General features: G+C 33.3%; 2 protein-coding genes across 3 annotated transcripts in view; one reads left to right on the top strand and one right to left on the bottom strand.

Annotated features, from left to right (window-relative positions):
* LOC148303845 (neurobeachin-like protein 1) overlaps positions 1 to 27,774 on the bottom strand; it is a 148,304-nt gene that overhangs the window by 80,374 nt on the left and 40,156 nt on the right. The gene's annotated exons all lie outside the window — the stretch shown is intronic.
* On the top strand, positions 1,504 to 27,686 carry LOC148303846 (uncharacterized). The gene is made up of 2 exons (XM_088269310.1): positions 1,504 to 1,660; positions 25,811 to 27,686. Exons 1-2 carry the CDS (start codon positions 1,625 to 1,627, stop codon positions 27,587 to 27,589), a joined length of 1,815 nt encoding a protein of 604 aa, XP_088125436.1. The 5' UTR covers positions 1,504 to 1,624; the 3' UTR covers positions 27,590 to 27,686.

The raw sequence follows: 27,774 nt of genomic DNA, 5'->3' as shown, positions 1-27,774 counted from the left end.
TAGACTTTTATAATTGGAACAGTACAAGTACCTACTTATTTTGTAATACTCGTATATGTGAATGGCTTGATGTGACTGCTGTGTAAAATATCCCAATAATATAAAATTAAGAGTATAAAAAAAATAAAAATAAAAAATAAATAAAAATTCCGCCTTCGTAGTATAATAGTCGGCACGCTCGGCTATCGTACTAGACGTCCCGGGTTAGATTCCCAGGGGAGGGGTCACATAAAAATAAGTGATTTTTTTCACTCAAATATTTATTCAATATCAGCCTGGAGCGGTACCTAAGGCGGAGGGTTGATCACCCTTTTTTCATGTGTTAACGATCAATACATAACACTGTCTTTATATGAAGCAGTTTCCTATGAACCATTTGGTTTGGATAAGGGTTAGAAGAAGAAGAAGAAAATAATACAAGTATTTAATTTTTTATACTCGTTTATCTGAATGACTTGATGTAACTGATTAGTAAAATAATTCATTCATTAATTCCTCTCCTATCCTTCTCCTTCCTGCTAAATCTATTATTTTATATGATACCCTTTTTTTTAATCTCTGAATGTTTTTAAATAGTTTTATAACATAAATGTGGAATTGTTTAACTGGCTTTTTTTAACGTTACTATTTTTGTTAATGTAATGTAATGTTTATTATTGTTATTATTTTAGGACATCTCATCAAAGATGAAGAAGAATATGGAAGTCTGAGCATTTACGGGGCTGACGACCGTCATAGGCTGGTTTAAGTGATCACCTTACACACGTGTAACATTCACCAATTCTACCCATTATTGACAACCACACTACTCAAATTCTTGGAAGTTCTATATATATGAACCAATTTAGAAATCTTTTTCTTGAATCACTAGAATTTCACTAGAGACATCTATTGGTGAGATATAAAGAAGCTCTTTACTAAGCAGAAACTCTTAATGTAACTATTAAAATGTTTATGTAACTATTGGTTATTATATCTTTTTGTTTTATATGTAAGCTGTACAATTCCCGAACAAACAAAATTAAATTAAATTAAATTAAATAAATAATAAATAAATAAATAAAATTCCCCAATTAAATTAAATTAAATATAAAAATTGAGATGTAAACAAGCGCATTCGGTAGCTTCTTCTCCGGATATGCGTTCTCCCGCCAAAATGTCACCCCCCGTGTCGTATAAAGGCAATTCTTCACATCGCGTCGCGGCCAGTCACCCAACACGAGAGCTCGGTCGCGTTGTTTACACGGATACACAGTACACATTGACCATTCATCTTTCACGTATTATTTCTAATAAAGAAAGTGTTGTGATGCTATAAATCGTGCCTGCGCCGATCGAAAGATGTTCTCGATCTGAAATTATTTCGGCGACCCGGAATTCCGACACGCGCAAGAGATCAAGTGCATCGGAAGATCACATCCAGTCGGCAGTCAGACTTCCACCGGAACACATCTTCGACGGATCCGTTCCGCGTTCATACATTTATATGCACACGATTCGTGAAGAGTAGGCATTTCATATAAAAGAAATTTCCCGATAGAAACTGCGAGATTCCGCGCATTCCTCGACATTGGTGATTGATACATTTTGTTTAGACTAGTGACATTCTGGGAAATCGGTGAAAATGGATGTGAGGTTTTTGATCATGTGGTGTATCACGGTAAGTCACATTTTTTTTACTTTATTATATTTTTTGTATTGTTTTTAGGGATCAATTACATATATTAATTTATTATGAACCATAGGTACACTTTTTAAGACAAATAAACTAAATGTGTTATAAATCATTGTACATAATAGACAAGGAGAATGTATAAGGCAACTAATAAATATATATTTTTTTAAAGTCACATTTTGCATTATCACTACTACTGATCCTTATTCGCACCCGATGGTGCATAGGGTACTGAATCAAATTAATGCGATGTTAATTTGATCGATTATTTTATGATGAGTCCTGCGCTTTGGGTACCAGTCTAGGGTAATATTAAATAAATATTAGTGTAAAAAAAAAACACATATATTTATTATGACTACATTAACATTTGTATTTTTACTAATGAATAAAATACATAAAATACTATTCACCCTCGCTCGCACTCAACGGTGCATAGGGCACAGCATAAAATTGCTGCATTGTTAAGTTGATCGTTAATTATATAATGGCAGGGTGATACAAGCATTGTCCAATATTGAACCCTTCTTTCACATGCTACTTCTAAGGCACCATCTATATTTAAATCGAGTTAGTTTTATAAATTAGCAGTGACCTTTAAGAAAATATAGGCAAGATTTATCCCCAATTATTAAACATACTGAAAACATCATTTTTAATTTCTTTAATCTTTTATTTTGACTAGTTTACAACGTTTTGAGTGTGTCTAAATCTGTGTTTTTTGTGCGATCGTTAATCATGAATGGAATGGTGTTACACGTATATAAAGTGATCACTTAAACCAGCGTACGACAGGTCGTAAGCCCTGTAAACACCCAGATCATAAGATAACATAATGTACACGTGAGTACATCACTAAAATAAATCATTATCAGGTTAATTCTTCTGAAATTGGTTTTATGATTCTCAGATCTTTATTATGACAAATTGGTATGGGGATTCTGTTAAATGTACCTCCCACATATTTTAACCTTTCCAGGAGTACAATAATTGATGTAAGACTTTCTCTGGGGAGTGGTTTTTTTTAAACATTAAATATGTATTTTTATTGAATAAAATCTTTGTAAAATGAAGATAGAAATTATGTAAAAATAATTTAAATAAAAAATAAAGCTCACCATCTCTAGGTTTTATTTTATGACAACGTTAAATACAAATATCCACAGATGTCATTACTATTCAAATTACATCATAACAACTGACAGATAGACTTCGACGTTCATTAACGTCGATACTCCTTTGAGGAAAATTCGCAACGACGTTCATTTACGTCCATACTCCTGGAAAGGTTAAATCGGATTAAGTACTTGTATTTCTGATATAAAATCATGGATTAATATTTTTTTCTAATTCAAGCAATCAAGTTGCATTAAAACTTTCAAAATGTTAGGACATACAGTTTTCACTACACTCACAAGACAAAGCTTTGAATAATCCATACAAATCATTATGTTTATATGTATTACCTTTTCCGTTCAGCCGCATTAATCGTCCATTATTCACAATTAGTTTCTCTGTCTTTCTCGAGATTCGTGTTAGCGCAGAATGTGCTTACACTGGAATTGAAACACACCTAGAGCGTAACCGAGATTTATTGTACGATACAATTTGCCTTTGTAGAATTATATAAATAATGCATGTTTATCACTTTCGTTTTGAGTGAACAAGCGACTGACTTGCTCGATTCGCTTTGAAAGATCCGTAAAAGTCGATTATATATCACTTACGTGTAGGACACGAGGGATATCTGAATTCTAAGTCAACCGGAAAAATGCGTCACCTAATACAGTAAAACCCCTATTTTAGGCTTTTAAGGGACTGAAAAAACTTAAATGGAGGGAAAACGTAAATGGGGGATAGTTAAACAAAAAAATATCTTTTTATAGTAAAAATATCGTTTTTTTTGCATTAAAAAAAAACTTAATGGAGGGCAAATGTAAATGGGGGGTAACTTCTTTTAGTGTAAAGTGATCACTTACACCAGCCTTTGATGGTCGTCAGCCCGTTAATGCCCACACTTTCATATTCTTCTTCATCTTTGATGAGATGTCAAAAAATAATATAAATGGCGGGTATTGAAAAAAATGTGAAAATCATGAAGAAGAGATTTTTAGCAGACAATAACCTGAATGAAGGAAACGTATAGATTGAGGGAAATGAAAAAAAAACATTTTGAATTTAAAAAAAAATTGTAAAAATTGTAATGATTTAACGAATAAAACAAAGAAAAAACAAAAAAAAAACTGCACGTAAACGATGACCGCAAATAATGTAAAAAAAAGAAACGTTACAGATCGAGTCAAAAAATTAATAACAGGATATAAACTGAGTATAATTTTCGACGTAAACTGGGGAAAAAAGGTAAATGCGGGTAATAAATGTACTAAAATATAATGAGACTGTAATAATTACAAGCAATTGGGGGCAAAATGTTAAATCCGGGGACGTAAAATCCGGGTTTCACTGTATTTGACTTATTCTGTTTGCAATGCTATAAATTCGTGAAAACAAAATAAAATTGTGAATATATATAAAAAAAAAAGATGAGAATTGCATTTACTATTTACCTTGCTTATTATGTACAAGGTTTATAGATCTTTTAGTGGATTCTTGTTTCTTCTAGCTAATTAAATATGTTTTTATTTGAATCTGTGTTGGGAACAGGAGGGATAATCTAGTGTGAATATATTATTGATATCTCAAATAATATGATTTTTTGGAGAAGAGAAATAGAATTCTGGGGATTAACAAGGTGTACAATCTAACGTTGGCTAGTTTCGGTGATCACTTTATGCACTATAACATTCACCATCCTGCCCGTGATTGAGGATCTATATTTTCTGAGTGATTGATAGACAGAATTCGCTTTAGCACGATTTCGAAATAACACGCAGCAAAAAAGGGAAAAAAATGGACATTCATTTAACAATGCATAACAGTAATTTGGAATTTCCTACACCCCTCTCATATGTTAAAATACTTACTACTCTGTACTATGCGCAGAGGTATGCGAAAGGGGGGTGAACTAATAGGTATTGATTTTTCAAAGAATTTTTTTTAATTAAATTAAGAAACAATAGCCTTTTTTTATATCCTTAATTGATTTTTATACAACACCATTTTTTATCAATAACAAAAAAAATTGATCACTAGACAATAAACTCATTTAACCTGCTTTCATCATCTTTAGTCATTCAAAAAAGAATCTTATAAAAAAGCTGTTCCTAAATGGATAATGGAGGTTGGTAGATCTGAAATAGATCGCATCATTCGGCCATGTCATATTTGATTGCATGTCATGAATAATTTTTCTTTCATGTAATTTTATCAAGCATTGTAAAATGTGCCTTCGGTATGAAAAAACTCAGTGTGGGCGCATTATAGGAATTGTTAATTATGCGGACGATGAAAAATAAAAAAAATACGAGGAAATCTATCCATTTTATCAGTTAGCATACTTTTGTACACAGTATCAGGTCGGCTGTCCAAACTTAAAATACAGTAAGGGGCATTTTTTTGTAGTAGGTTTTTTTGCATTTTTGGACTAAGTAGAATCTACCAAGTCTAAAAATGTAAAAAAAAACCGTACTACAAAAAAATGTCCCTTACTGTGTTTTGAGTTTGGACAGCCGAGGTAGGAAATATACACTGCATACATGGGGAGTTAAGTAAACAATACAGTAAATTATATTTGTAAATGTCAACAACAACCTTGTTTACGCTACAAATACGTATATTAAAACTGACTCTTTTCATTTCATTTTTGGGGAGGACATGATTTGTAGTCGAAATTATATTGATCGAGCTAATTTAAACCTTTTTATTGCTTATGTATTGTTTGATGCCATGAAATAAAGTGACTTATATTATATACACAATACTTTCTCTTAAAAATTTTAAACAATTCGCTCACTCCTTTCAACAACGTCATAAGTATATCAAAAAACTTGATTTTTCAGAAGATCGTTTTTAAAGTTTAAAAATATAATACAATGTATTAAACATAAATATCAAGTCACTTATTGAACTTTCTACTGCGCAACAGATTTTTTTAGGTAAAACCTGAATGTTTTTTCTCCATTTGAAAAATATTTAATATTTAAAAAAAAAATAATTAAACAATACCTTTTCTTCAAAATGCAATAACAACACTTTCTGCCCTGTAGCTGGTAAATATTAAGTGAAAATATGCCGCTTTTGCTGGGATTAAGTACATTTTCTGGGCATTCCGAAAACACGCACAACTGAAAATTGACGATTTTTGATATATGACGTTGTTGAAAGGAGTGAGCGAATTGTAAGATGTTTACCGCAAGACCCAAGACTCGTGAATTTACAAAATATAACTCAATTTATATTCCTATGTTTCTAACGTCTAATTTGATTAGCAAGACACGACATGAAACCACAATTTAAAGTGATTTCAGCCACAGTAGGGCAAGACTCCGTTTCTAAGGTGCACGAATGTGGAAGCAGACAAAGGATCTTATGGAATAGCATTAAATCAAACAAATTATTTATAATTTCTTGAATGTTTTTCGCAGATAGGTACTTTGTGGCACATTTTATAAACTTTATAAAATAAAACAACTTTAACCACTTTTTATAGTGGACGTATTCGCTGCGCAATGCTCAATAAAAGCAACATTTAGGAGTTTTTTCCCGTTTTTTAAATCACATTTTTATATGGTGTACGGAGTGCGAGGAAGTTTTTGGTATCATAAGGGAAGGGTAATTAACTATAACCTAACAATGAGTATTTCAATGTTTTAGAATTAGTACATCAACCCTGATGATGACAAGGTTCTTGTCGAAACCGGTTGGAAAAAGTGTACCAATAAAAAGTGGTTAAAACAAAGTCGTTTTATTTTATAAAAATTCTTTATACTTTTCAACTTCTGGGATCCGTGTGATTCGACTTAAAATTGTTTACAATAAAGGATACAAAATTGAATATTAACCTTCTGGACCATCAAAGCTTCATTGAGGTTTCAAAAATACATACATAAATTAAAAGTACCGCCTAATTGTTCAGACAATACTGAGTATAGCGATAATACTTTTTTTTTCAAAATTAGCATTTTTTTAGCAACTGTGAATATTTTTATTTATTGTGTGAACAAGAACATTATTTTGGTAAAAGCAAAAATAATTATGTATAATATTAATAATAATAATACAACCCTTATCGCACCCCAATGGTGCATAGGGCACTGCTTCATATAAACGCAGTGTTATTTCGATCGATTACACATGAAGGAAAGGTGATCAGCCCTCCACTTCAGGTACCAGTCCAGTGTAATATTGAATAAATATTTGAGTGAAAAAATCACTTTTATTTATTAAACCCCCTGGGAATCGAACCCGGGACCTCCAGACCGGTAGACGAGCATACTGACCATTACACTACGGAGGCGGACATAATATTAAGTCTCAAAAAAATCCGGACATTTGTACCGTTAAAAACATTTAAGCCACATTACAAGGGTTTTCTGAAATACTTTCTGTTTATAACGAGCAAATCATTTCGTATGTAAAATACTAAAATATAATCTTTAACACTCTAAGGACGGGAAAGGTATTTCCACCCGCTTGGTATTGATGCTTAAGGACGGGAAGGGTATTTTTACCTTCGGCGACGGCCTAATTTCAAAGTGAGAAAAAGGGAATTATATGTTTAATATTCATATTATGTACCAATCTCTTTGTTAAAGTATAATACATGTACACAGTTATAAAATCCCGTCGACATTAGTCTGCAGGTCCATCCGAAATGTTTTAACTTATAACATTCATTCTGAAATATTTTTAATGAAATCTCGGCATTGAAAAAGAAGAATTAAGATAGAAGAAGAGGGATTACAACCTGTAACTCGCATTTACAAATACCAAACTACATTTTTTTAAAGCTACGAGAGATATAAAAAATGTGTTACAAATGAAAAGGTATTAAGAAATGGAGAAAGAGAAAAAAACCTCTTAAGAAATAAAAGAAAACAAAAGAAGGAAGATGATAGAACATATTATGCGGCAAGACGACCTTATTACTAAAATAATAGAGGGGTAAATAGAAGGCAATAAAGGAAGAGGAAAACCGTGAAGGAGTTAAAAGAGAATGCTGACGTCACGGCCTACAAGAAACTGAAAAACAGAGCAGTGGAAAAAAGAGAGATAATTTAATATTTATACATCAATATAAACCAGGGGCGTGCACAGATAATAACTTGGGTAAGCAGTAGAGGTAGATAGGAGGGTAAACTAGGTACTACTTACTAGGGTAGGCAGTGGAGGTAGGTTGTAAGGTAAGGTAGGTACTACTTAGTAAGGTAGGGTAGGTACTGGTTGCGTTTTTATATGTCACGCGAGTAAGTTAGGATAGGCAGTGCTTTCCTGCCTATATGGAAGACACTCCCCTGATTCAATATAATAGTGTATAGATTTGTTGAGAGGTTATTGATTTATAATTCAAATTAAAAAAAATGTTGTATATAAATTGTCTGGTCAAATTATAAGCTTAAATAATAAAAATGAAAATGGTATTTTCTGGCGTTTCTCATGTGTGTGATTATAATCCAGGATTCGGATCTCACATACTAATATAAGAGTTTCTGCTTAATAAAAAGCTTCTTTACATCTCACCAATAGATGTCTCTAGTGAAGTTCTAGTGATTCAAGAACAAGGTTTCTAAATCGGTTCATATATACAGAACTTCCAAGAATTTGATTAGTGTGGTTGTCAATAATGGGTAGAATTGGTGAATGTTACACGTGTGTAAAGTGATCACTTAAACCAGCCTATGACGGTCGTCAGTCCCGTAAATGCCCAGACTTCCATATTCTTCTTCATCTTTGATGAGATGTCAAAAATAATATTTAAATAAAAAGTTTAAAATTCTTACGGTGAAAAAACACATAATGGCGTGCTATCCACTGCGCTACAGAGACCGAGGTGCCCGCCTCTACATACCTCTAAACATATAATTATCTACATAGCTAGAAATAAGCGACCTGCAATGTTCTAGAGACCCTAAAATAAGTAATGACTGTAATTTGAAAAATTACGCGGAAACGGTACAAATACCAGAGAGATTTGGGTTGAGTTAAAAATAATTATTGGGTGTTTACCTAGAGCAGAAACAAGATAAATAAATAACTGCTAGAATAATCAATCACATAATTATTACTGATTATAATTATCATAGATCTTCGACTGCATTGAATAACCTGTTCGATAATTATGTTTAAAAATCAACTAACCGTCACGCCGCGTCCCCGCAGGGATAAGCAGAAAGAATAGAAAAGCACACCGATCCGTCTTGCAGTCGAAATACGACCCATCAGATGAATGTGCGGCAAAACGATGTATGACAGATGTTCGAAAGGTGAAATAAGGAAAAAATGCAAAGCTGAGATAAGCATTATTGATAAAATTAAGAAAGGTGTTTTGAGATGGTTTGGACACAGTGAATGAATAAATGAAGAAGGAATGGAAAAACGAATTTATGAGGTTAATGCAGGTAGCTATCAATAGGAGCAGAGGAAGACTGAAAAAAGCTTGGCATGAACAGGTATATCAAATACGTAAAAGCTGTCAGATCTGGAGTTGAAATAATCGAAGGGTATGAATGAGGAGATGCACGAATGTGGAGGAGGCGAAGAATCATAATCTTCGCCTCATCCACATTCGTGCATATCCTCATACATAACCACCAATTATTTCGACTCCAGACCTAACAGCTTTCAGGTATTTGATATACCTGTTTAAGCCATTTTTTCCGTCTTCCTCTGCTCCTATTTATAGCTACATTAACCTATTAACATTAATTATTTGCAAAGACAGAGTGGTGCGGCGATTTATTCTCTTTGCCCACCCCTGCGGGAAGCGGCGTGATGGTCTGTTATATAGTAAATTAGACGCCGAGTATTATGATTGAGAGAAAATTTGGCACGGAGCCCGGGTCACGAAACAAACGCGTAATTTGTCTGAGAGTCCGGTAATTACAATAACGGTATTCTTTCTTACCGGAGGTGTCTAATTGGAGGCGAGCGCGCGCTGCATGCCGTCTGTTGAAAGAGAAACCCGCACTAGAGAGAAAAACCCACCTACATAAAGAAAACGAAACCCGAATCGCACATTGAGATCAAGGTTATGTGTGGCTGGCGATCGCATCACGGTCACGGGCAAGCACCCTGGGCGAGAGAATAAACCGGTGTCATAACTGCGTACAGACTATAGTATTCACGTCGACATGCATTCTTTGCAGCTTCTCCGTTTGGAGCATGCAGGTCGTGCATTAAGATACGACATAACGACCGCGATAAAAAATAAATACGTTAATAAAATTAACATCGGTATCAACAGTCACATGTAAGAATAAGAATGTAACCAAAATAGGACTGCCATTGAAAAAACAGAGTCTTGTAAATGTAAATAAGGGTTCCAAAAGTTGTATAATGTATAAAGGTTTGAAAATATATTATGAGATGCGTGAATATGTCGCTCACACCTTTCAACAACGTCATTTATCAAAAATCGTCAATTTTCAGTCGTGCATGTTTTCTGAATCCCCAGAAAATGGACTATATCCCAGCAAAAGTGGTATATTTTTAACTTAATATTTACCCGCTACAGGGCAGAAAGTGTTGTTTTTGCATTTTGAAGAAAAGCTATTGTTTTATTATATTTTTAAATGTACAAAATATTTTTCAAATGGAGAAAAAATATTCAGGTTTTACCTAAAAAGATCTGTTGTACGGTAAAAAGTTCCATAAGTGGCTTGATATTTATTTTAAATACATTTTATCATATTTTTAAACATTAAAAACGATCTGCAATTTGATTTATGACGTTGTTGAAAGGAGTGAGCGATGTGTGGAGGTCCTCACCAAAACGTTACATTCCATTATAAATGATTTTAAGTAATCAAATTCTAGCTTGTAAAATTGTTACGTTTTGGTGCGATTTAACGATTCCATGTTGGTTTAACACGGGTTCGGTCGCGTTTTGTGGCAACTTTAATTGACATTTCGATAGAATACAATAACAGAACAGATTGGCATTTAAAGTATTTTTTGGTGCAATATTGGAAATGTAATTTTTTGGTGAGGACCTCCACATATAAATAATGAAAAGAGTCTAAAGAAATACAAAATAAAATGTTTATAATATTAATTAAGTAAAAAAAATGGTTTATATTAAATGTAATATGTACTAACTAAAGAAATAAATAAAATTTAGATTTAAAACTATGTGGTGGTCAGGTCAGGAGTCGGACCAGATGAGATTTTCGACTGAAAGCAGTCGAAAATTTTAAAAAAAATGGATGAATGTGCGGCAAAACTATGTACGATAGATGTTCGGATGGTGAAATAAGGTATTTGAATGCGACGTTGTGTTAAAATTTAAAAGCCATTGGTGAATAACGTAAAAGATTAATGATTTTGAGCAAACTAACATTTAAATTTGTAGAAGATAAGTATTAAGTATTTTAAGCATAAGTAAGTATATTGTAAGTATAAGTAAGTATATTGTAAGTGTAAGTATAAGTATTGTAAAATATATGTATTACGAAAAGTTGAAGAGTCGAATAAATTTTCTTCTCTACCCAATACTTAAATATTACTTTGAATCAAACAGAACCGGCATTAGAAATACTGACTAAACGACTTACAATATCACTTTTTTAAAGTTAATTTTATTACAAATCTTGGCACAAACAACCACTTTCAAGATGATAAAAATCAATACCAGTTTTTCTTAGTAAAACATGACTGGAGCAATTTGCTGCGTATGGAGTTATCGCATTTTAATGTGGAGCGAGAATAGAAAGAAAGCAGACATACCAACATCTTGATTAAACCTAAGTAAGTGTTAGTAAATTGTATCAAATTAGCGAGGCCATTACCCTATAACTTATAGGTATCTCAGCTTGATATGGAACATCTATCGTTTCTCTTTACATGAAAGAAGGTGGAAGCGTGAGCATCCCAGGGCTTCCGACCCGGCATTTAAAATAAAATGACTTGACTGCAATCAGTGTTGAGACTGATTTTTGGAATTCCTAAATTCAGTCACATCACCCCACTACTTCACAAACTGCACTGGTAACGCTTTCCCGAAAGGGTTTAGTATAAACTCTGCCTACTCATGTATAAATCAGTACATAATATGGCTCCAGAGTATCTAAAAGAACTGTGTATTCCAGATGAATTGGTTGATAGACGTCTCACGCTTCGATCGGCTACAACAACTGCAATGGGCAAAGTGATCTTACCAGCTCGCAACCAGCGCACTAAATTTGGCGGGCGTGCCTTTGCTGTTGCGGACCGATGACGTGGAATGCTCTTCCACCAATGGTTAGAAATAGTGAGAGTGATATGATGTTTAGAAAAACAACTAAGACGTTAAATAAATATAGCTAGAACTTTTTATAAAAGTCAAAATACGTCAAAAAGTTAGGAATGGTCAATAATTGAATTAGACTGAATTGACCAGCCCAAACCTCGCAAAGGAATGCGAAAAAAAAGTACGTACCAAAAAAAAAACTACGAAAAAAAACGGGCATACATATTCGTATTTTTGCATCCGCTGAGAGTTGAACCCGTGACCCAGAAATGGCGTGACTTTGCCTTTAGTTATCGAGGTCGTTTTTAATAACAATTCTGTTTATATTTTTTAGATGAGAAAGGCGATGAATGATGGTATCAAAGGCAATAATTTACATTTATTACGATGTTACAACAGTGAAATAAAATTAACTAAAATTTATTTCAAGATATATTAATGAAGTTAATACAGAAGCTACGTACCGATATTTCTTGGTGGAACTTCATTTTATATACTAGTAATAGAATAACATATAGTTTTGACGTAACCAGTCTGATGATGTCGGTAACGACAAAACCCGCTCACTGGTCTAATAAAATATATGTGGAAAAAACTATATAGTTGTTATTTTATTATATTCAATAGAGACAGATTCATTAATGTACCTCTAGCGGATTTACGTTTTTTCTGTATACGATATTTGAATAAATTTCAAATCTAGGTATACGTACGATTTGGTACCAGTCCAATGTAATATTGAATAAATATTAGAGTGAAAAAAATCACTTATATTTATTTACCTTCCCCCCTGGGAATCGAATCCGGGACCTCCAGAACGGTAGCCGAGCGTGCTGATCATTACACTACGGAGGCGGACAAACCATACACTTACCCTTTTACTCCCTCCCTCACACACACACACACACACACAGCTAGACACACACACACCCTTTCTCTTTTTTATCTCTTAATGTTCAACAGTGATTATAACACAAATGTGGAATTGTTTAATTGGCTTTATTATTGTTGATGTAACTAATTTTTTTTTAAAATGGTTATGTAAAATTGTAGAATTCCCGAATAAATTAAATAAAATAAAATAAAATAAATATTATGGCAGGGTAGTAATCTTATAGTAATAATATCGTAGGCGTGGATAGAAATCTACTGCTTAGATTTTCGTTCGCCCATAGTGAAAAATGTTGAATTAAAATTTAGTTTATCATCATGTCCAATCACTCGTATTCAAAAATGCTCGGCGAGAAATTAGGTTGCTGCGATTAATCAAAACGCTATAAAAACCCAACGGTAAAAAAGCGATCAACTCGATAATAACACACTTAATGTAACGTCTTTGTATTAGGCAGATATTTTAATCACTTAGTGAGTATACAGTACCCCCAATTCGTCTAATTATTTCATATTTGTATAATTTCTACACTATAACACGGTTTGGTTTCTTGAGGAACCAACAAATACGGCGTAAAATGCAGCAAAACATCGTCACAACTGTCGTCAAGGAAACGCGATTCAGATGACTAGGCATTAGGCAGATATTTTAATCACTTAGTGAGTATAAAGTAACCCAATTCGTCTAATCATTTCAAATTTGTATAATTTCTACACTTAAACATGGTCTCTTGAGGAACGAACAAATACAGCGTAAAATGCAGCAAAACATCGTCGATGAAAACGATGAAAATTTTTCTTGAAACCAAATCGGTTTATTCTAGTACACCTAAATTATGTATAATTTTAGGCCTTTATTAAATTACGCGTACACTCAATAAAACTTGATTTAAAACATAATAAGGATTTTATTCTATACAATTTTTGACATCTCATTAAAGATGAAGAAGAATATGGAAGTCTGGGCATTTACGGAGCTGACGACCGTCATAAGCTGGTTTAAGTGATCACTTTACATAGTGTGACATTCACCAATTCTACCCATTATTGACCACCACACTACTCAAATTCTTGGAACCAATTTTGAAACATTGTCATTAAATCCACCTCCGTAGTGTAATGGTCAACACGCTCTGCTACCGTTCTGGAGGTCCCGGGTTCGATTCCCAGGGGGGGTGAAATAAATATAAATGATTTTTTTCACTCTTATATTTATTCAATATTACCCTGGACTGGTACCTGAAGCGGAAGGCTGATCACCTTTCTTTCTTGTGTTTACGATCAAGATAACACTGCGTTCATATGATGCAGTGCCCTATTGGGGTGCGGATAGGGGTTAGGGGGTTCCTGAATCACAAGAAACGTCTATTGGTGAGATGAACAAAATAATATGAAAATAACTCCTGTAATTGGAGATAATCCAGATTTTGTGAACAAGTATTTGGACACACTCAAAATGTTGTAGATTATGGACCGACTTACAATGATTACGATGATTTTAACTTTTTGGATGTGGAGAAACAGGGGGAACAGGATAGATCAAATTATTTTTTGGACGTATAAGTTACAAGGTCAAATTTTAAAAGCATAACTGAATACTACCATTAGTCATTTTGTACAAACGTACCAACTTAATGGTGGTATTGTGTTTCTATTGACATCGCGACCTACTTTTTTCACCAAAGACACCGCAATTAATCCCGAACATGACCCCCGACATGATGTTGGAAATGATGAGAATATGTGTTTTGATGACCAATATTCAACATGTCACGCGGGAAGAACCACTCGAAGCAGACAACTTGAATGCCTATAATGAATCAATGAATTACCGACATAAACACTGCATTAACCTTTTTCACTCACTCCTTTCAAGAACGTCATAAATCAAAAAACTTGATTTTCAGGATTTTTTTTCTTTGAAATAAGTTTTCCTCAGTCTTCCTCTTCTTTTATTACCAACCATATTTGCCTCATAAATTTGTTTTACTGTTTTTTTTTACTCATTCGATTCATATGATAATAAAATAAGAATAATAATAATACAAATCGCTCACTCATTGCAACAACGACAATTCGACAAAATCGACAATTTTCAGTTTGCGCATGTTTTCGGAATGCCCAAACAATGTACTATATCCCAGCAAAAGCTGAAGATTTTTAACTCAATATTTACCTACTATAGGGCAGAAAGTGTTGTTTTTTCCATTTCAAAGAAAATTTATTGTTTAATTATTGTTTTTTTTAATGTACTTAATGGAGAAATGGAGAAAAAAACCTTCAGGTTTTACCTAAAAAGATCTGTTGCACGGTAAAAAGTTCAATAAGTGGCTTGATTTATTTATTTATTGATTTGGCTTTTAATTTGTAGAACTCCATTTTAATTTATGTATTAACCTGCTTAGATAATCTCGTTTGATAATGCCCTAACAAGGCGAAACAATTGTAACAATATAATTTTTTATGTGTTTTTGTTAATAAAATACAACTTAGTAGACTCAAAAAATCTGTGTTTGATTTAAAATTAGTACATAAAATAAAAGTGGCTTGATATTTATTTTTAATACGTTTTATTATATTCTTAAACTTTAAAAACGATCTCCTGAAAAATTAAGTTTTTTTTATATATGACGTTGTTGAAAGGAGTGAGCGATATGCCGTGACATCGTATCGTTGGTAACAGTGCACTGAACTTGAAAATGAATCGAAGTTTAAGATAAACAAGCAAAAAACTCCTCTCGTTTCGGTTGGCCTACGTGAGTCGAAACCATGACGCGATAAAGAAAAAAACAAAAACACGAGACGTTTTTCTGCGATTATTAAGATATTGATAATTTCATCGTAATTGGTTTACTTATATGGCCATGTCAATAAATTCTTCCTTTCCCAGAAAATAAATATAAGGGTACATAACTACATCCCCCATTAGCTACTGTTGTCTCCCATAAATTATTGCTGCACGTGTTTAAACTGTCACTTAGAATTGTATAGCTACATAAGGACCGTAGTCCATTTGATCTTCACATTCGTTTGATAATGCCCTAACAAGGCGAAACAACTGTCACAATATAATTTTTTATGTGTTTTTATTAATAAAATACAACTTAGTAGACTCAAAAAATCTGTGTTTGATTTAAAATTAATACATAAAGTAATTGGTTTACATCATTTAGGTAACTAGCGTGTATGATCGATCACCTCGCAATTATGCAAGCAAATAAAATTTGCAACAATCACTCATTCACTGTGCACGAATTAAAAACGTCAAGTAAAATATAAAATAAACGCAAGACTAAATAAATGAAATAAGAAAACCTTTATAAACACTTTTTTTTTAAAGGAATCAGCAAATTTTTACTTTTAAATATATTGCAAAAGAAAAAAAATCTTGTAGATGTGAATATAAACAACTGTCGTTTCAAATTATAATATGCCCGAAACTACAGTTACATTTTTTTAAAATATGAAATACTATTGTTTTAAGTATGTTGTTATTAAAATTTCTTTGAACCATATACTTATACTCTCTTAATGAGAAATCACAAAACACTTCTTATCATTCATCGTTCACATTGTGTAATACCACTTTAAAAACACTACTTCGTGACTACCGGTTTCGGAATAATCATTCCATCACCAGGTCAAATATCGATTAAAATGAAATTGTTACGTTCTGAAATTCATACAAAAATAAAATTTTAAAGAGAGTAAGAATTCAATTCAATTTTTGTATAAATGTCAGACCGTAACAAGTTCATTTAAATCTACATTTGGCCTGATGATTGAATGATTATTCCGAAACTGGTAGTCACGAAATAGTGTTTTTTAAAGTGGTATTACACAAAGTGAATTATGAATGATAGGGAGTGTTTTATATTACCATACCACAAGGTAAACAATGCTTTTAATATACAAAATATAAATATGTTAAATATTTAAAAAAAATCCCTTATGAGGTAATGGACATACTAAGTAAGAGTTTGTGAAAAGATAATCGTTCTCGTATGTATTTATCCCCGAGTGCCCTAGCTATTGCTTCTATTTTTCTATTTCTATAAAATATTCCTTCTCAATTTCCTATTCATGTTCTTCACTCTGTATGCTATGCACCATCGAGATAGACATAGGGGCCAAAGAAAAGAAAATTTAAAATCACATTAAAATACACTTACTAATCGAGTTACAACCTATTTGTAGGCAAATTACAAGTAAATTGCCATACGCATTTTAATTGCAATCTAAAGAACCTATAATTTTTAAATGGGAAAGTTTAAAGAATAGCAATCTTAATCGTACATATCAGTAGTAAATTTTAACCGTATGTGTGTTATCAATAAATATAAATAACGATGTGTGCATATGAGTAAGTTATTAATTGAGTACCTACCCACTAAAGCGAGTCGACAAAATAAACGTCACGCAATGTTGGACTGTTCCTGAACACGTATTTCACACTTTTTTTTTAAATAAATATTGTTAAATCGACAACTTTCGACGTGCGTTCGTTCATGTGTGTCTTGAATGCAATTTTTTTATGAATTGTGAATTCGAGAATCACTCAATTGCATAATAATGCTGATAATTTTTACGGAACATCCAATCAACATTGCTCAATATTTTTAATGCTTTGAAAAAAATTAAGTGTGCTTTGCTGTGATATTATACGTATATGATACATTGTTTATTCTCGAACAAAACAATAATACAAGTAAATTCAAATATTAACTTTTCTTTCCATACAGCGTCAAATTGCCAAGTCAAATTTGTCGCATCTGGCACATCTAACACACAGTTAATATTTTTACTAATAATGTTTTTTTAACACAGAATTTTACCAGCAAGATATAATGATTTTTTTTTCACTTAAACTTAAGGTTTAATTAACTATGACGCCTTTTCTTCGTAGGGGTAGGTAGAGAGAATAGAACGCCACACAACTCTATATTTGCAACTCTTCCACATTCATGCGTCTCCTCATACACATCCGCCGACTATTTCGACTCCTGACCTGACCACTTCCAAGTATTTGACATACATATAATGTTTAAGCTATTTAAAAATGGCAAATTGTTAAATAAAAAACGGATCGTCTCATTTTTGTCGAGGGGGTAAAAACATGACTGGCAATTTGAACAAAGCCAGTAACTCACAGTTCGATATGTTAATTAAAAATATTTTTCAGACCCAAAATAAAAACGTCACGTTGATAGAAAGGAATTACTCACATACATAGCATTAACTGTCATGGATCATGGAGTACATTAATATCCGAATGTGCATAGCTATTATGCATAGTTACCAGGGTAACATAAGAAATTCATATTGTATAACAGTCGAAAGCGGAATTGATTAAACACACACATTTTGCAATTACCACTTTATTCCAATTATTGAATACATTTTTTCTAGAACACAGAATTTTACATTTTCAATTAAATTTTTACTTTTTACCATTATTTCTTAAAATCTATTATGAAATAAATGTGTTTCGATGCATTCCGCATTATTTTCAAATACAGTCTAAATTCTAGAGTTGGGTCCATGGGACGTTGAAGCATGAAAAGCGGGTAGGAGCTGTTTTTTATTTTTATTTATTCATAATTTTTTGTCAGCGGGAACATGAAAAATAGGGACGGAAGCTTTTGTCATCGTCATATTTTCATTTATGGGTTTATTATTATTTATATTTTTATGAATTTCTATTGTTTCAAAAGGTTGCAATTCACGACTTTTCTAGCTATTCTTTTGTAGGATTACTACGTTATTGTTGTTTTGTGTATTTTTATCTATTAATCGATTAGCAAAATCTGAAAAATATAATATTTCTAAAACATAATTCATGTCCCCCCGATTCATGTTTTGAATTTTCTGGAAGTCACACTAATGTATAAGCTTCCACAGTCGCAATTAAAATTACATATGCCACTGATACATTTCTATGATTATTTTTATGATTTAAAATTATTATTTAAATGACTAAAAGTGTAAATTACTTTAAATTACTAAAAAAAACGCACTTAAGAGTGTCAGAAATGAACACGCTGAGAAGCATAACAGGCAAGAGTCTTCGAGATACATTGAGAAATGCCTAGATCAGGGAAATATGCGAGATCGAAGATGTCGTTAGGTGGGGAAGGCAACGAAGAAGACAATGGTATGCGCAAGTGAGGAGAATGGAACCATCCAGACTCCCCCACATCGCATTGTACGGCCAACCCCATGGTAGACGACTCCCGGGCAGACCACCAAAGAGATGGGCCGATAGCTGGGAATCGACGTCGCAGGAGGCTAATCCCTCTTAAAAACAGGCCGCAAGGCCTTTAATAATAATAAGAAGAAGAAGACTAAAAGTGTAAAAAAAATTGTACTATCAAAGATTTTTTTTGGTTATTTTTGTTATGTTTTATTTACCTAAATGGTTTTTCTACCCTTTTTTATTTTCACTGCACGTAACGACTGAAAATGTTTCAGCTATTTTTTTTTTTAATATGCGCTAATATGAATTTCTTGGTTTATAACCATTATTGCATGAAATTTGTTTGATTTTGATCAATTCTCGGACTAATTTATGATAATTTAATGTGATTTTCGATGTTCTATGGATCGTAGAATAAAAACTAGCTAGTAATGCATCGAAACACGTGTCACGATACATTTGAAGAAATAGTGGTATTTACCGAGTAGAATTCAAATTAAAAATGGATTAATATTAGTACAAAACGACTGCCGAATCAATTAATGTATCAAAATTTTACTTTTGTAATTATAATTTTAGGCGATAATATCCATTAGCATGAGACCGTAATTAAGTTAAATAAAACATATAAATCATATTCGGAGTAATTTACTTTCTGTGTGTTCTAAATTATTCACGATTAGCCTAAAATCGTAGAATTTCAATAGGTAACAGGTTTAACGTGTTATATTAATTTGCGAACGTACTCTTCGCTCTTCACAGCTGAATGCTAATGAAAGTAATCAAATCTAAACGATTTATCGGTTTATAACGAATGCTATGATCTAAATCATATTACATTTAATATTACACCGAACCGGACATTGTTTTACAATAAGTAGGCAAATTATTCGTATCTTTAAATAAATTACACACTCATTATAATAAACCAAATGATTTTTACGGCCAGTTTGGTGCCATCGGCGTATTCGATCAGCAACGAGTATGTTAGTTAATAAATAATGTAACATATTAAAGTGTATCACTTCTTCAATAAAAATGTGCATGTATATATATATATATATATATATATATATATATATATATATATATATATATATATATATATATATATATATATATATATATATATATATATATATATATATATATATATATATATATATATATATATATATATATATATATATATATATATATATATATATATATATATATATATGTATATATATATATTTATATATATATATATATATATATATATATAAATATAAACAGGTTATCCAATAATCCAATGTATTCCTTTAAAGGGGCGTTAGGCCAGCTTATGACTCACCAAAAAATATGACCTCAGTAAAAGTGCCTTAGTTTTCGAGATATTTTTACTTTTATGGATTTCCCGAAAATCTACGCCTTAGTTCAGTTTTATGAGTGCCACTTTTTCAAATTTTAGGATTCTAATTTATGTTTTACAATACTGAATAACTATTCTGTTTATCACAGTCCAAAATATTACCAATACTGGCTTGCCTTGGAGGGAAAAAAATATATTAATGCCCGGTCAATGATTTTAAAATAAATCTTTAGGTAACTTTGACCCTTCACCCTGAATATGTGTATGGCTTCTTGTACAGAACATATTTACGTTGGTTGAATAATTGCCAACAAGAAATATCTTCCATTTATCCAAAGAAATATCCGTAAATGCCCAGACTTCCATATTCTTCTTCATCTTTGACGAGATGTAAAAAAATAATATGAAAATAACCCCTGTAATTGGAGATAATCCAGATTTTGTGAACAAGTATTTGGACACACTCAAAATGTTGTAAAGAAATATTCTCCAACTAACAAGAACCAACTAGCGATACTGGTCAAATTTTGAACCTTTTATGTTCTTCTTAAAACCCTTGTCATCGTCAGGGTTATGTTCGAGTACATGTTTAACCCTGATTTTGACAAGGTTCTTGTCGAAACCGGTCGGAGAAAAATAGTACTAGTAAAACGTGGTTAAAAACAAAGTTCTTCACAAAGTATCTGCAAAAGTATTTATAAATATGTTATAATTCCTCGATTCCAATTTATTTAAGTTTTTATTGCATTTATCGCTTAATTTAAACGACAGCTTTACGCTAACGCCATTTGACAATGTTTTCTCGCTTTGAAAAAGTATTATTGGTGCTACAAAATGTGGGTTAGCTGCCAATTGACGAGCTTATCGTGGCGTCTGTTATGTATCACAATATTTGCAAATCACGTTTTGTTAACACTAATATTAGGAACACTTTTCCTTCTTGACTTTCTTTTATGGCAAATGAAAATATCTTTATTTTGTATATTAAAGGCATTGTCAACTTTGTGGTATGGTAATACAACAATCTCCTTATCATTCATCGTTCACTTTGTGTAATATCACACGCGTTCCCAGATCTGATACAGAAGCATCTAGGCTTCCTGACAGACCTTTTCTTGCAAATATTTTTTTTAAATGAACTAAGTTGCGAATTTTATTGAAAATGAGAAACAAAATTTTATCCCGATTTTACTGTGAATTTACATTTAAAAGCTTTCAATATCCTTGTCACAGCAAATCTATAATAAATACCTTACTACCTACCTCTACTCCCTACCCTAGTGCATAGTACCTACCTAACTTATTTTGCAACCTACCTCCACTGCCTAGGCCAGGGATGGCGAACCTATGGCACGCGTGCCATAGGTGGCACACGAGACGATTTTGCATGGCACGCGAATGAAGAGAAAATAAAAGTGATTACACAAAAAATTTCAAAAAAGTTTTAGAAATAGTATAAAAAAATTAAAAACTTATTTAAATAGCCATGTGTATTTTCTTCGTTCATCGATAGCTTCTCAAACGACAAAACGAAGGATGTGACAACATCTTCTTCTTCTTCTTCTTATTGTAGGCCTTACGGCCTGTTTTTAAGAGGGATTAGCCTCCTGCGACGTCGATTCCCAGCTATCGGCCCATCTCTTTGGTGGTCTGCCCGGGAGTCGTCTACCATGGGGTTGGCCGTACAATGCGATGTGACAACATTCATACAAAATAAATAAATCGCATTGTTTAATGTTTTCTTTTTACGCATGAATGTCGAAAGAAAATCATTTTATTTATATTTTTCATGAAAGTCTATTTTTTATTTAATTCTTTTATTTCGCCATTAATACGTACTTAATATTATTTTTCGATGTATTAATGCTTTGTTTACATTAAAAATCTGAAGTAACACAAACATTTAATGCATTTTTATTTCCATGGCACGCGATACATTATAACAAACAATAGGCTCAAAATGGTTCGCTATCCCTGGCCTATCTTTTTGGTAAGTATCATCCGCGCGAATAAATTCAAGCACAATCATTAAGTAGTTGACTAACATAAAATAAGCTGTATGGTTTATTTTGTTACCGCTTACATGGCGATTAAAAATAACGCGTCGGAAATATATTAATTATAAGTAAACAATTTACAGCCGTTAGTTTTGCGTCTGATTTTACTTTCCCACTAAGTGAGCTTCTAAGCGACCTGATTAGTCAGTAAAAGCGATTGTTTAATGGCGTGTAACGATTCAAGTTGCATAAATACAAGTTAAATACAAAACGGCATTTAAACGTTGAATATACGAACTCGAGTTTGCACAAAATACATTAAAAACAAATATCGAATTAAAAATGCATACAAAAAAAGGTTGTAAATAAATTATAAGCAAAAATGATAAAAATGAAAATGATATTTTCTGGCGTTTCTCATGTGTGTGATTGTAATCCAAGATTCGGACCTCACATACTAATAAAAGAGTTTCTGCTCAATAAAAAGCTTCTTTCCATCTCACCAATAGATGTCTCTAGTGAAGTTCTAGTATTCAAGAACAAGGTTTCTAAATTGCTTCATATATATAGAACTTCCAAGAATTTGAGTAGTGTGGTTGTCAATAATGGGTACAATTGGTGAATGTTACACGTGTGTAAAGTTATCGCTTAAACCAGCCTATGACGGTCGTCAGCCCCGTAATGCCCAGACTTCCATATTCTTCTTCATATTTGATGAGATGTCAAAAAATAATATGACAAATAAAAGGGTCTCTGCTAAATAAAAGCTTTTCTCAAACCAACACAGATAACTGTTGTGAACTGATATTTACTGTGTCAAGAGATTGATCTATATATATAGGAGTTCCGAAAATTTGAGTAGTGTGGATTTCAAACATGGGTAGAATTGTGAATGTTGCACTGTGTAAAGTGATCACTTAATCAGCCTTCGACGGGTCGCAAGCCCTGTGAATACTTAAACTTCCATATTTATTTCCATCAATGTTGAGATATAAAAAAATGAAACACTGCTCTAAAATTATATGATTGAATTTTTAATTACGAATGTAATTATTTAAGAGGTTTTTTGTATAAAGCTTTTCTTGTTACTTTTGTAACGGAAGTTGGGTCACTTTCATATTTCCGACTAGCTGTATCCGGACGCGCGTTGCTTTAACTCAGTATTATTAAATGATAAATAAATTTAAAGCACTCATTACCAGTATGTCTAATTTCACAATGGGGTATAAAATATTTTAGCAGCTGTCAAAAAGCACACTGTCCGCCATGAACACTGTTTAGTATTGCTGTTACGTTCAAGAGATGGCGCTGTCACTGCAGTAAAAAAAACTTATCTCCAAATAACATGTTTTACTTGTCACATGTGTATAAAAACACGTGTGTATTTGAATACAACGTTGTGTCAAAATTTTAAAGCAATTGTAGAATAACTTTGAGAGATTAAGATTTTGAGCAAAGGAAAATTTACATTTTTATTCACATCTCTACTTTAATGATATAGTCGCATATTTACTCTGATTCGAGATAAACACAATTTACCAGTTAAGATTTTAATTAAGTGGTATTTGCCATGTAAAATTTAAATTAAAAACAGATAGATATTATATTACTATAAAGTAACTGCCAAATAAATGTATGGAACTTATCACTTTCAAAATCGAGAGAAAAAAAAAATCAATTCAATCTTATTTGTTTTATTATAAATAATTTAAAAATAGGGTAAACGATAAATGTTAATCCAATCATGAACGATGGACGAACGACTTTTTTTTTCATTTACCAAATTTATTACAAGATATAATAATATTTCAAATCCGATTCTGTTTGTGTCTTACACACAAACAATACTTGTTACTAAATATTTTCTTTCAATCAGTCATGATGTGCGTTTACCGACTGCTACATCATCTCTCTATGAATGCAAGAAGGAGAAATTGAAACGGATGCATTAGCAAGGGGGTTAGATTTCCCATTTGTTTTCTTAGGAAAACACATACATTTTCCATGCAATAAACCAACACATATTCAATATGCTAATATGAATATAAATAATAGTAACTCGGTAATATGAGGGGCGTCCATAGCGCGCAAGATATCATCAATAAATACTTCAAAAATATGAATAAATTTAACGTGAATTCGGAATAATTATTATCATAATTCTGTAATACATACATGTATTAAACACAAGTAATGATTATTAATATTTTCATATTTAGCATCAATATATCGCTCACTCCTTTCAAGAACGTCATAAATCAGAAATCGTCAATTTTCAGTTGTGCATGTTTTCGGAATGCCCAGAAAATGTACTGTATCCCAGCAAAAGAGACATATTTTTAACTTAATATTTACCCGATCTAGGGCAGAAAGTGTTGTTTTAGCATTTTGAAGAAAAGGTATTGTTTAATTATTTTTTTAAATGTACTAAATATTTTTCAAATGGAGAAAAAACCTTTAGGTTAAACCTAAAAAGATCTGTTGCATAGTGAAAAGTTCAGTGGCTTGATATTTATTTTTAATACATTGTATTATATTATAAAACATTAAAAACGTTCTCCTGAAAAATCAAGTTTTTTTTTATTTATGACATTCTTGAAAGGAATGAGCGATATGTGACCTTTAGTATCAAAACCCGACATATCCAAAAAAAAATTAATTTTATTATAAAAGTTTTGTGCAATATAAAATTTATATTATTTATTGATTCGGCATTGACTTTGTGGAATGACATATTATTTTTTTTTAATAATAAAACACTTGTTTAACCACTTAATGAGTCTTATTTTATTACACGCGACTACTTTCGAAAACTAACAGACGTTTTCATACACAGGTGAAAAGTAAAACTACTATGTTTTATTTATTTTGTATATGTAAACGTCGGTTAGTTTTCGAAAATAATCGTGTGTAATAAAAATAAACTCATTAAGTGGTTAAACAAGTGTTTAATTATAAAAAAAAATAAGATGAACCTGCGATGTCAGAATGATAAATATCATATCATATAAAATTTTAAAATATAAAGTTTTTCGTAGTTGTTTACTGTATTCGTAACTGTAAAATATGGATATGTCATGTTTTGATACTAAATGTATTTTAATATTTTGGAATCATGGGGCGTGAGCATATTTTTAAATAAATTATATAAAATTTATACGATGAATATAAGATTCAGATACCTACCTAACGCACGATAAATTAGGCTAAAGTAGTACATCTTTTGTATGTAATTAGATAAGTAATACAATAACCTACATTGCATATTATTTTAATTTAAAAAAAAACATACAAAAAAATGCTTCATTAAATTTTGAATGTAACCTAATTAATATTTTATTTATCCTTTCAGATGCTGTTCTTGCTCGTGACGGTATCAGGCGATAACAACTCGAGCGAAATTCAGACAGCCCAAAATGCGCGGGTCAAGCGCGAGTCCCCCATATACGTCCGGGTGCCAAGTCGGTCCAAGAGGCGCCCGAAGCCCGCATACGGCCCCCCTCACAGGAAGTACGGCCCCCCGAAGTCCAGGTACGGCCCGCCCAAGCAAGTGTACGGCCCGCCGAGGCCCAAGTACGGCCCGCCGCCCAAGTCGCACTACGGCCCGCCGAAACCCAAATACGGACCGCCTAAACCCAAATACGGCCCCCCCAAGGCGAGCTATGGACCTCCCAAACACACGTATGGCCCGCCTAAGAGCTCTTATGGACCACCGTCCAGTTTTGAATCCCCATCTCAGTCCTACGGAGAACCGTCCATGCACTTTGGAGAGCCACCATCGAGCAGTTACGGCTCTCCAAACGACTTCTCTTCTCCGTCTTCTAGCTACGAATCACCTTCGTCAGGTCGCTTCGGAGAGCCGCCGATCTCGAGTTACGAGGCGCCCATTTCCTCTAGCTACGGAACTCCATCGTTCGGCGATCAGTCTTCGAGCTTCGGCGCCTCTGCGTCGATATCTTACGGATCGGAACCAGTCAGAAGTTTCGGGAGCTCTAAGAAAACCTACTCTCGCCCACCAGCCTCGTTTTATGACGGTACAGAGTCCGGACCCGGCGAAACCGGGTACGACGATTCAGACGGATACGAATTCGGATCGGCTTCTTCGTATGTGAGTACCGCCGATGTAAACTCGGGAAAGTACAAGAAATCTCAAAGACAAAAAGGTTCGTTCGTAGCGCCCAGCGCGTATTTTAAATCCCAAAAGAAAAGACCTTCGTCGTCGTACAGTCCTTCCTTCGACTCGTCCTACGAATCCCAAGCGTCCAGCTACCCCGATTCGGGCTCGCAGCCGGCCGACTATTACGGAGGATACAAACCCGATCAGTCGAGTTACGATTCTTTTGACGACGACGTCGACAGCTACGGCGATCACCAACCGGCGTTTTCCAACAAGAAGCCGATAGAAGTATACCCCACGTCGCCGGACGAGACCGTCACGAAAAGGCCCAAGAAGAAGATAAAGGTGGTAAAAGTGACGAAAACCAGAGTCGGGAAGAAGCCCAAGACGCAATCGGACGCTCAAGTCATAGTGGGAGGGCAGTACGCGGAACCGCCATCGAGGATCTCCAGAAACCCGACTGGATACGCGCAATCCAATGACTATTCTCAACCACAAAGCAGCTCCGTGTACAGTCTATCGCCAGACGAAATGCGGTACAGTAACTACAAGAGCAGCAACATGGCTTTCAGCCCTCAGAACGTCAACGACGTCTTCACCGCCAACAAGAAGCTTCTAGCCGGTTACCAAGTAGAGCAAGAACCGATTTCATCTCAAAGTCAAATAAGCAACATCATCACCAAGGCACCGGGGTACCCGAACGAGAATACAGCCCCGGCGACAGAGATTGAAGTGAGCAAGTCCATATCGCACAGTTACTATGCAGGTTCAGGACCTGATCCATTCTACAGTCCAGGAACAAGCTCTGTGGGAGAAAGTTACTCTAGATCTTCAGACCAAGTCCTGCCGCCGAATTACTTCGACTTTTCCGAGACGGCAGCGACGCTATCCGAAAGGACGTCGCAGAAATTCAAAGACATCGCCTCCATAGACATTAAACAGCCGTACGACACGACATCGACGGGACATTCATCGGACACATACGATGCGAAAATCAGGAATCACAGAACATAAAAAATAGTAGTATCTTACATCGTAATAAAATTTACAAAATATTTTAAAAGGGATGGTTGTCATACTGTAAATTGAGATTATATTATTTATTATTCAAAATCAGGAATAAATGGTAAGGGTGAAATAGTATGTATTTTGAGTGAAAAAATGCTAATTGATATTCGAGGTTAAAATGACAGTTTTTG

The sequence above is a fragment of the Brachycentrus maculatus genome, unplaced genomic scaffold (assembly GCF_059751285.1).
Source record: "Brachycentrus maculatus isolate JH-2025_06_01 unplaced genomic scaffold, ASM5975128v1 h1tg000344l, whole genome shotgun sequence".
Taxonomy (NCBI): domain Eukaryota; kingdom Metazoa; phylum Arthropoda; class Insecta; order Trichoptera; family Brachycentridae; genus Brachycentrus; species Brachycentrus maculatus.
Note: the sequence above shows the minus strand (reverse complement) of the source record. Positions and strands in the feature narration are given on the sequence as shown.

Excerpts from the sequence above, each read along its gene's own strand:
- LOC148303846 (XM_088269310.1), top strand. The coding sequence starts at position 1,625 with ATGGATGTGAGGTTTTTGATCATGTGGTGTATCACG. Across the intron at positions 1,661-25,810 it reads TGATCATGTGGTGTATCACG|ATGCTGTTCTTGCTCGTGAC; the intron begins GTAAGTCACATT and ends TTATCCTTTCAG.